Source organism: Sinocyclocheilus anshuiensis, unplaced genomic scaffold (assembly GCF_001515605.1).
Source record: "Sinocyclocheilus anshuiensis isolate Anshui unplaced genomic scaffold, SAMN03320099.WGS_v1.1 scaffold235, whole genome shotgun sequence".
In the NCBI taxonomy this organism is placed as follows: Eukaryota; Metazoa; Chordata; class Actinopteri; order Cypriniformes; family Cyprinidae; genus Sinocyclocheilus; species Sinocyclocheilus anshuiensis.
The window spans coordinates 341,679-352,982 of record NW_015552562.1 but is presented as its reverse complement, the minus strand read 5'-3'; the positions used below and the strand labels follow the sequence as shown (position 1 = coordinate 352,982).

The window sequence follows — 11,304 nt, the reverse complement described above, 5'->3', positions numbered from 1 at the left end:
CGGCGAGGGAGCCGCGGCATCGGCGCTCTCCGACACGCCCCCTCGGGTCCCCTGGAAGACCCCACCCCGTGGTGCGGGTCGGGGGGGTTCCTTACTCCGCGACCTGGGAGTAGGAATAGGGCGAGAGAGAGACGGAAGGGAAGGGGGGGAGGAGAGAGAGAGAGATTAAAAGGGGGCTCGCCAACCCCCGGGCACGCCACCAGATGGTCTTCAGCCAGCTGGATGGCCTGCGTCAGCGACGTCGGGCGGTGGCACTGGACCCACTCGGCCGTCCCCCGTGGTAGCCGAGCGACGAACTGCTCCAGCACCACCAGATCGACCACTCCCTCGACGTCGCGGTCCTCTGCCAGCAGCCACTTGCGGCACGCGTCCCGGAGCTGTTGGGCCATCACGAATGGTCGGCCGCTGTCCCCCAGCTCCCTTGATCGGAAGCGTTGCCGATGTTGCTCGGGGGTATGGGCGACTCGCTGAAGGATGGCCCGCTTCAGATCATCGTAGGCCAGGAGGTTCGCAACAGGCAGCTGTTGGGCCGCCACCTGTGCTTCCCCAGTCAGCAGCGGGATCAGGCGCACCGGCCATTGGCTGCGCGCCCAGCCGCACGCCTCCGCTGTCCTCTCGAAGAGGTCCACGAAAGCCTCCGGGTCATCCTGTGGACCCATCTTCATCAGTGGGACGTGGGCGATGGAGGGGGCTGCTGCTGGGGCGGCCTCCCGGCCAAGCAAGCTCCGGAGGACCCGCCGGTCCTCATCCTGCGCCTGGACCAACAGCCGGAACCGATCCTCCTGCTCCAGCTTGAGGTCCATCAGCGCCTGGTGTTGGGTTTGGTGAAGCCCGGCGAGTGACTTCACGAGCTCCGCAAGTGGCGTGGGCTGCGCTGGCTGCATGGCGGCGTGCCGGCTTCCTCGTCCCGGGTTTCGGCACCAGTGTAGCAAGGTTTTCAGGTCGGGAAGAAGGACGAGGAAGTCAGGGGTGGCGAGTAGACCTTTTATTGGTCGTCACAAACAACATATAACAACGAGTGCGCTTCTTGGGTTTCCCAGTCAGGTGTCGCACACTCTCCTGTCTCTCCCCCACTCCCAGGTCGGCGGCCGCTTATCTCTCGTCTCTCCGCCAATCACTGGAATTGCAAACAGATGTTAATCATTATTCACTTGACCTCCTTATCACCGCTCGTCTCCAAACTCGCTCTCCCGCTGCAGCCTTTCGCCTTCCCCCGCCCCCCTCGCCACAAGGATTTTTTACACGGCACCCCTGCTCTCGACAGACGGCAGCCCAGTGTGCCGCGGCACCCCGGTTGGGAAACACTGGTTTAGAGGGCATAGCAAATTGGCCAAGGCACACTATTTCAGCAGATGTCATGGTGTTTTGAAATAGTACAAAATTTTGTGTCCTTCAATGAAAAATATTTCAAAATAGTTAATTGTTTCTAATTGGCTTAGTTAGCCAAGCCCTAATTAAAACAGATAAAACAGTCTTAAAGAGATGAAAATACTGGCATTTACTCACCCTGAAGTTCTTCTAAACCTGTTTGAATTTATTTCAGCCGTTGAACACAAAAGGTATTTTGCAGAATGCTGGTAACCAATCAGTTGATGTTAGCCATCTGCTTGTTAAGTCTGACGTCACGCATCGCCACTTCCAGGTCCAAATGCTCTATCAGATGCCACAACAAAGCAACAAACGGTGCTAATATACACTCACAATGTGATGTAATACTACCAAAAATTATAATCCTAACCTTTATCTCCATACCGAAATCCCAGATGGAAAGACAATGATTCATCTTTTATAAATCATTAAAATATTTTTGTCTGGGACGTTGTGAGCACGGAGACTTCGTATACACCATAGGGTTTTTAAATGTGTAATATAAATAAACAGGGCTTAAAAATGGCTGTTGAGATAGTATTCTCAAGTGAAATGAATAGAGGCTTGGACCCGGAAACAGCTTTCCTTACGTCACAACATGCAAACTGACTTGAATGGAGTATGGAAAGAAATACTGTGGAAGTCAAAGACTACCGTCAACTGTTTGGTTACCAGAATTCTGCAAAATATCATGTTTTTGTTCAACAGAGAAAGGAAACTTGTACAGGTTTTGGAACTGAAGGGGAGTAAATGATGACATACTTTTCATTTTTGAAACAAATTAATAAAAGGACACAGACACTTCTAATTTCATGATTTGTTAATTACATTTAAAGGGTTAGTTCACCCAAAAATGAAAATTCTGTCATTAATTACTCACCCACATGTCGTTTCAAACCCGTAAGACCTTCGTTCATCTTCGGAACACAAATTAAGATATTTTTGATGAATTCTGAGGGCTCTCTGACCCTCCCATAGACAGCAACGCAACTGTAATGTTCCCAAGTCCAGAGACGTAGCAAGGAGATCTGTAAAATAATCCATGTGATATCAAGGGTTCAACTGTAATTTTACGAAGCTACGAGAATACCTTTTGTGAAAAAAAAAAAAAAAAAACAACTTTATTCATCAATTCGTCTCCTCTGCATCACCCTGTAAACAGCATATGCTGTTCTGTGTCAGCTGCATCACACGGATACACTGTTTTCGTTCAGATCAAATCACAACAACATAGGAAACAGATCCGGCGTGACGCAGCTGACACAGAACTGTTTACGTCCAGCGGATATTCTCCAAAATGGCACTACAGGGTGATGTGGAAGAGACGAATTGTTCAATAAAGTCGTAATTTTTTTTTCTTTTGTGCACAAAAGGTATTCTCGTAGCTTCGTAAAATTACGATTGAACCCCTGATGTCACATGGATTATTTTACAGATCTACTTGCTACGTTTCTGGACTTGGGAACATTTCAGTTATGTTGCTGTCTATGCAGGGTCAAATAGCTCTCAGATTCCATCAAAAATATCTTAATTTGTGTTGCGAAGATGAACGAAGGTCTTACGAGTTTGAAATGACATGAGGATGAGTAATTAATGACAGAATTTTCATTTTTGGGTGAACTAACCCTTTAATAGACTACAAGTTCATGAAAATTGGCAATTGGTGTGTAAAAGATGTTATTATACAAGTTTAGTCCACATGTTTGTGCTGTGTTCTCATTGAATTTGCAAAATCTTTACCAGCAGGTGCCGCCCAACATGTGCTGCTGTTTAGCATGTTTACCAAAGAGGCATTCTGTAAAAAGAAAATTAGTAATAGTGTTGTAGTAGTAACTGTGTTGCCTTTCATGACAAAGAGTTTCACTTGTTCCAGTTAATAATGTAGGCACCAAATTCGCTAACTTAATTCAGTAGAAAATTGAATTTTATTCATTACAAAACTAAGTGAAAACTTGTTGCTGTGCGTCTATTTCGATAAACACGCCAAAGGCGAACCAGTTGGGGCATAATAGAAATTGTGTGGCTCAAGTGCTTCAAGAAATAACAATAAAATAACCGGATGGTCAAACATCAAAGCAAGTGTGTATAAATTAACAAAGGCAATCTGGGCTGCACATAAAAATGTGTATAAAAAATATGGCAGGTAATTTAAACTCACAGAGAAAATGCACTGTACAATAATCCCATAAAACTGACACTCAAAGGTTGCCTATAAAGTGCACTGCAATATCATAACCAAAATGTCGGTCAAGAGACGATTTATATATCAGGACCCCAAAAGCGACAGCCAGAGATTTATAACAGAAACACGAGAGACCCTTGCTGTATAGGGAGCAGCGAGATGCACCATGAATACCTAATGCTTACCACAGCGTCTTAGGGCTGCTGTCCTTAGGGTCGCACCAGGAGAATGTCTTTAGCTACTGATATCTGCTTAAAAAGGAAAAGCTTATCATATTACCATTTAAAATTTTGACATTTGCCAATTTCACTACATCACGGAGACGAAGATGGACACTTGCTATTGAATTGTGCGTTTGTCTGATGTATGGCGTGCACCGCCAATGGCTGAGGCCGGTCTTACTTTTTGCTTTATTTGTTGGAAAAGGAATTGCTGTGCTAGAGGGGCCCATGTATGCAGTGGGAGGCCATGACGGATGGAGCTATTTGAACACAGTAGAAAGGTGGGACCCCCAGGCGAGGCAGTGGAATTATGTGGCCAGTATGTCCACACCACGCAGCACCGGCGGAGTCACTGCTCTCAATGGAAAGTAAGGAGTTCATTTTGTCTTATATTTTGTAGCATTGTTGAGCTACGATAGAATTTTAAAACATTTACATGTATTTAGCTTTTATTCAAAACGACATACAAAAGAAGAACAGAGCAATTTGACAGTAAACTGCTGTAAATCGCTCTACAGCCTTAACTCATTTAGTATGCGTAGAACTCAAGCGGCAACCTCCCCCTCTCTCTCTTGAAGCCAACAAGGAAGTGACTTAAACTGTAATTCGTCAACTGGCTGCTAGAGGCTGGCTGCAAAAGGGAGTCAATCCCATAGACTCCCCATGTTAAAATGCCCAACTTTACAGCAGAAAAAAACATGTTTACAGCCTGGTTCAAAAAATTATTTTGGTCTATATAGCTAATTTTGCCCTTCATGACAACTGTGAGGGGGGTGAATTTTTTTATAACTCATCCATTTAAATTATATTAAGCCTTAAAGTTCTGCATAATTAAGGGCGTGGCCACTTGAGTAACAGGTGGATTGCCGCTGCTGTCACCACCGTCGAGCTAGGTGGGCGTGGTTTCAGCAACCGCCTCTTTGCCCATTTTTGATTATCCGGGAGTGATGCGCTGCCAAGATGGCGACGGCCCGCTCTGCCCACTTTGAGCTTCAAAAACGCTCTTCGGAAATCTACGAGTGACGTCACGGACACTACGTCCATGTTTTTATACAGTCTATGGTAGAACTACAGTATGAATATGCAAATTAGTCCCTGCCTCCACTCTATCATAATTGAGTGTAGAAAAAAATGCTGTTCCTTACAGTATAACTGAAAATCTAGACCAGTGACCTGTGGTGAAAATAAAGTTTTCAACATTGTTTACACGTCGGTCTGATGTTTTTAATGATTAAATACAAACCATGTTCAAATTCATCAGTTAACACCCCTGCTGAGCATTTTCTCCTTAAAACTGCAGTGAACCAAATAGTCTCAATAATGCATTTTGAAACGTCCCATCAACTTGCGGGATAGGGCTTTTCATATCTCTATCATTTCATGTTTGATAACATAGTCAAGCCAAACGCTAATGATATCACTTACAGTTATGAGCCTGACGTTATAGAGAGCGATATCTACATTATCATTCTGATACATCAGCTTGTAGACGACCCTGTCCTCCTCTTCTTCGGAATCAGTTTCTGGTTCATACATATAGTGCTGAATTCAAAGGCGCCAAGGACTCGAGATGTTCTCCATTGACTTGAACCATTTAAAAAATTGATTGCGTGTTATAATACACACACAAATGCCTGCTGTGTAGTGTTTACTACTACAGTTAACTGAGTGAAAGTGGAGCAGGTCTGAGCTGGTGTGATTGAGTGGAGGTGGGCACTAATTTGCATATTTCCTGTATACTAAGTGAGGTAGAGTGAGTTACATTAAAGCCATTGTAAGGCATGAAGGATTTTTTTTCACAAAAAATCATTTCAATATCATTTCGATCATCAAAAATGAGTTTTAAGGGATACAATTAGTGATTGCAGGGGGACTTAAGATTGGGATACTATGCTATATTACCGCTGTTATATTGTAATATGTGGAGATTTTGAATTTCTATACATTTTTATGAAAAATTACTTTTTTTTTTTTTCTATTAAAAAAAAAGAAAGAAAAGAAAAGACTTTTCTATCAGTAGCAGTATGTGCAGTGTGCTGTGGCTGATCGCTTTCCTCCATGGATTCTCCTCATGATGAGGTCTGAATTAGGTACTGGATCCAATATACAGCGTAACCCTGTACAGCCAGACGGGAGTTAATAGGCTCTGAGACCAAAGACCCTCTGGTGTCTTTTACATTAAAGTCGCTTGAGTGGCAGGCGAGCTGCTGTTAGCTCTGTCCAAGAAAACGGAGGCTGGGTTTGAATCTAGCTGAACATTGACTGATGACTCATGGGGCTTTTCTGTAACCAGGTCAAAAACAAACTCTTCAAGATACCTCTAGAGTCCAGTGTCCTACTTCTCCAAGTGATTAATTGATCGGTCTTTTCACCAGGACATATCATAGGTATCTTTTCGAAGTTCTGTAGGACAGGGTCTCTAAGCCTCTTCTGACCCAGAGACCCTCTGAGGACCCCATAATATAAAAATGCTTGAAATTCTTTCAAATTCTATTGATTAACATTATTGTGTTATGCTAAACCTAGTTTCTCAATTAACTACCTTTTTTTCCTTGGCCATGTCCAAGTGTCTTCACATCAGTGTATTGTCCAACAGAGAGAGATTTATTTTCGTTTATGTCTGGGCGATAAATCGATAACCATAATTATAGCGATATTTTCATTGATAAAATGATAAATGTTCGATATCGAAAAGCTCAGAAAGCTGTAGAATTAACTGTAGTAACAATAACTACACCATGGTATTGTGGCAGAAATGTGGGATATTCATACTGAATTTTATATTATTATTAATATAGACATTAAAGGAGTTATGGAATATAATTAGTATTTTTACGATTAGACTATAGCGTTTGTGCATTTAAATACTAAATGCATTTAGACTACTGTTTTACATACAAATACTATAGAAACCATATATTGTAGTTACATTTTTACCATGGTATTGAGGTTCTGCATGTGTGGTTTTAACTGGTTATCATGATCTAAATGTATGCTACTATGGAAAACCAATGGTTAATTGAAAAACTAGAAAAGTCGGAATATTTAAATTTCAACATATAAAAATGAGGTTGTTAAATTTTTTACATATGTTACTGTTTTCGATAATGAACATAAATTTACATGTGCATCTTAACTCAAACTACTACTACTGTCAACTCAAAGCTACTGTCAAATGTGCATTTCTAAGAGACAAAAATGTGACATTAATATTGCAGCCTGCACTGAATGATAAAGCCTGCACTTTATCGTGATAATGATCAATATTGTCTGAAATGAAAAAGTTTATCATGCTATTTTTTTTTGCCCGTATCGCCCAGGCCTACTTTCGTTTAATAGTGTTTTCATGCCTTATAAAATCAATCAGATAATAGAAGTTATTTCTTATGACCACAATCTTTAGAAACACATTTTGAATATTTTAAAGATATTTTATATATATATTTCTGCAGTATTTCTTGGACCTCCAGGAGTCCGCAAACCCAGAGTTTTTCCACAAATAATTAATTTTAGCTGTATAATTTTCTTTTCAGGTAATGAGTAGTTTTAAACTCAAATAATACAAAAATAATCAATAAAAAAAAAATAAAATAAAAATGAACTTTGTCTAAATGAAATTTGAAAATATTTATTCTGTTAAATGCATGTTACTGTTTTTTGTGCTTTTTTAGTATATATTTTATAAATGGAAGTCGTTACTACCATATTGTGAAATATATTTGAGTGAAACAGAAAAACGAACAAGAAAGAAAAGTAGAACTGATATTTTATATATACAGGTGCATCTCAATAAATTAGAATGTAGCATCCTTGTGAAGGGTGTCAATGATTGCCTTCTGGACAACTGTCAGATCAGCAGTCTTCCCCATGATTGTGTAGCCTAGTGAACCAAACTGAGAGACCATTTTGAAGGCTCAGGAAACCTTTGCAGGTGTTTTGAGTTGATTAGCTGATTGGCATGTCACCATATTCTAATTTGTTGAGATAGTGAATTGGTGGGTTTTTGTTAAATGTGAGCCAAAATCATCACAATTAAAAGAACCAAAGACTTAAACTACTTCAGTCTGTGTGCATTGAATTTATTTAATACACAAGTTTCACAATTTGAGCTGAATTACTGAAATAAATGAACTTTTCCACGACATTCTAATTTATTGAGATGCACCTGTAAATGGTTGACTGGCTTATGAAATGTGAGCGGTGCATACAGGATCTCAATGCAATTTGTTTAACTGCAGTGTGGCCTTGCATATGTCATAGACGTCAAGTAAACATATCAGAAGAGCAAGTTACAACATTTTGCTTAAAGATCCCAAAGTAAATGCCCAGATAAAATGTTCACAATAAGACCAATACCACAAATTAAGAAAATAAATAAGGTGCATTTTTATTTCATGCCACTTTATAAATAATACCTCTTAACAAATAAAGTTAATTTCTGACACTTGTGCTTGTGGTGATGCAGGAGGGGAATAATGCTCTATAATTGAATGTAAACTCATTCAGGGCTGGCCAAAGCTAGTTTTCTCAGCAGCCATCCTGGCAATGACCCCTGCCAAAATATTTCTGCCTAAATAATAATGTACTTGTGTATACACAAGTAAGCTCCTGTATGCTTTGTTTATCTCCAAAACTATTGTTTTACTATACATTTCCATAACATATTTTAAATTACCAAAAAAAAATACTAAAACCTTTTGCTCCTTTAGCTGAAATCATGCTTTAAAAAATATTTTAAGATTGCTCCAACAAAGTACATCTTTTGACCATCCTGTTTTACTCTGATATACATCACAGTATGGAAGTTAAATAAGTTGCGAAAAGGTGAAACCTTTATGTATTTTCAGGTTGTTCGCTGTTGGTGGTCGTGATGGAAGCTCGTGTCTGCGATCGATGGAATGTTTTGATCCTCACACAAATAAATGGAGTATGTGTGCACCCATGTCAAAGAGGAGGGGAGGAGTAGGCGTGGCCACATATAACAGTTTCTTGTATGCAGTCGGAGGACATGATGCACCAGCTTCAAACCACTGTTCACGTCTCTCTGACTGTGTGGAGAGGTAAGCTGCCACGGCACAGCATCTGGGAAGAAAGAAATAATAACCTAATCATAACGACAACAGCACCCCACAAAAGCAGGCTGTGAGTCTTGGCACATAGTTATGGGTGCCAAGTACTGTCATTTGTATGCTTGCAAATCTGGACACACTTTACTCCAATGTGAAACTGTTAGCCACAGTAATTCAATAATCTGGTGTTAGATGCCCCCTGCTGGTGATGATCTGAAATACAGCCTAAAGGTTGTAATAATTAAAATTTAAAACTCACCAAGGCTGCATTTAATTGATCAAAAATACAGTAATATTTCATATTACAATTTGAAATAAACTTTCAATTTAAATATATATATATTTTTTAAATGTAATTTATTCCTGTGATTTAAAGCTGAATTTTCAGTATCATTACTCCAGTCTTAAGTATCACATGGTCCTTCAGAAATCATTCTAATATGCTGATTAATCATATGCTCAAGAAACATTTAAATGTGGAGTAAACCTTGCAAAATTTAATTCAAAATAACTTGGTTATAAGCAATATACCTGTATATTACTGTATTTTCATTATATAATTAGCCTATTTATTTCCATGATATCTATCTATCTATCTATCTATCTATCTATCAAAAAAAAAACTCCCATAAAAGGTGACCAACTAGCTGTAAGTACTTGAGGGAAAAGGCTAAATGAATAATAACTGAAATATAAAGAACAAAAAGACATCCTCATTAATGAACAACAGCCGTCAGAACCTTCAACTCATTACTCTGTTATTACTCTGCACGCTGAAAGCACAATAGATTTCATTGTTAGGGATGATAATCATAGTCCTTATGCTTTCAAAGGCTTTCATCGTCTAGATTACAGCCTGGCTGCTGTTTAACCTCTCTATGCAATTATCTCTCATTTTATCCAGTGGCTTGTATTGAAAGTGCTAGCACAGGTTTATACTGTTTTGTTCTGTTCTGAATTTACAGGTATGACCCCAAAACAGACACGTGGACCACAGTGTCCTCTCTGAGCATCCCCCGGGATGCAGTGGGGGTGTGTCTGCTGGGAGACAGGTTATATGCGGTCGGAGGATATGACGGTCAGACCTACTTAAATAGTGTCGAGTCCTATGATGCACAGAACAATGAATGGACTGAGGTGAGTCCATCTTCAAATCAGGCTGCCTTTAAAGTAGTGCTTCAACATTTTTGGCTCCAAGGGCCCCATTGTCCACAACAATGTTCAAACGCCCCATGGATTTTCCAGTTGTTTGTGATTAACTGGATAAGAATTAATTATTTTTTAGATATTTCTATGCACAATTTCTACCTAATTAAATATTTTAGAGCTTGTCATGACTTCAGTATATTCATTATAGAAATGCCCATGGAGTTTTGATTCATTTACCATTCCATTCTAGAAATCACACTTTTAAAATTTGGCTTCCTCATATATCCAGATTTTTAAAGAAATGATAAAGATTGATAAAGATATATATGGGAAAGCCTGGATCTTCAAAGGAAAAAAAAAACTATTCATGGGGTGAATTAAAATAAGATACTGGGTTTGGTCTTATTTAAAATTATTTTAAGAAATAATTAATAATTTTAAGTGGCTCAAAAATAACAAGTTGGTGAGAATGTATTTACACTGCAATTAAAATTGCATAAATAACACAATGAGATTAATGGTTAAATATAACATTTTGAAAACAGAAATATGAAATGATTAGGAATGATCTTTTTAAATATGAAACTAAAACCACTACTAGCTGGTGACTCAATGACTTACTCATCTTAATGAGCGAGTCACTGAATCATTTGATTAATTGAAAAGGACTGATTCAATAAGAAAATTAAGCAAGTGACTAATGACTTTATGAATGGGTAATTGAATCATGCACTCAACCGATTTTTTGAAAACTAAATTTCATTCAGGAATGCTAATGGGAGTCCCCCAGCCTCCCCTCAATTCAGACACTGATTTTAAGTAATCTTGATGCCCCTAGTGGGCCCTGTTTACAAATATATCTTTAAAGCAGTTGTTCCCTTTCATGGGAACTTCGAACTGCGTCCTCTAGCATCATTCACTTCTTCGTCTGATGCTTGCGTCCGCAGCATGGCGAGAAAACCTAGAGGCCGCAGTGTATCGTTCCCTACTCAGGGAACCATGGTTACATATATAACCTGAGACGTTTTAAATCAATCAATCAATCAATCAACCGATCAATAAAAAAATAAAGAAATGAGGTTACTGTTACAATACAGCTAAATGGGACCAGTTTTTTGGAAGATTTTAAAGTGTGAAGCTTATAATTTTATAAAAAACACTTACAATACAGCTCAAATAATACAAAGTGTCAATAGAAGTAGTGAAGTTGCTCTGATAATTTTTTTGTGCAATTTAAGGTTTTTGATGTTACATTGTCATAGCAACAAAAGATAATTCCATGTAACTTTACTCAGGAAAGGTTAGTGAGTCCCCC

At 39.3% G+C, this 11,304-nt stretch overlaps 1 protein-coding gene across 1 annotated transcript in view; it reads left to right on the top strand.

The window, feature by feature from the left end:
- LOC107664784 (kelch-like protein 4) overlaps positions 1-11,304 on the top strand; it is a 45,992-nt gene that overhangs the window by 30,232 nt on the left and 4,456 nt on the right. Inside the window, exons 8-10 of the mRNA XM_016455455.1 lie at positions 3,977-4,139; positions 8,619-8,831; positions 9,806-9,977. Coding sequence (XP_016310941.1) covers positions 3,977-4,139; positions 8,619-8,831; positions 9,806-9,977 — 548 coding nt within the window. The remainder of the gene's footprint in view (positions 1-3,976; positions 4,140-8,618; positions 8,832-9,805; positions 9,978-11,304) is intronic.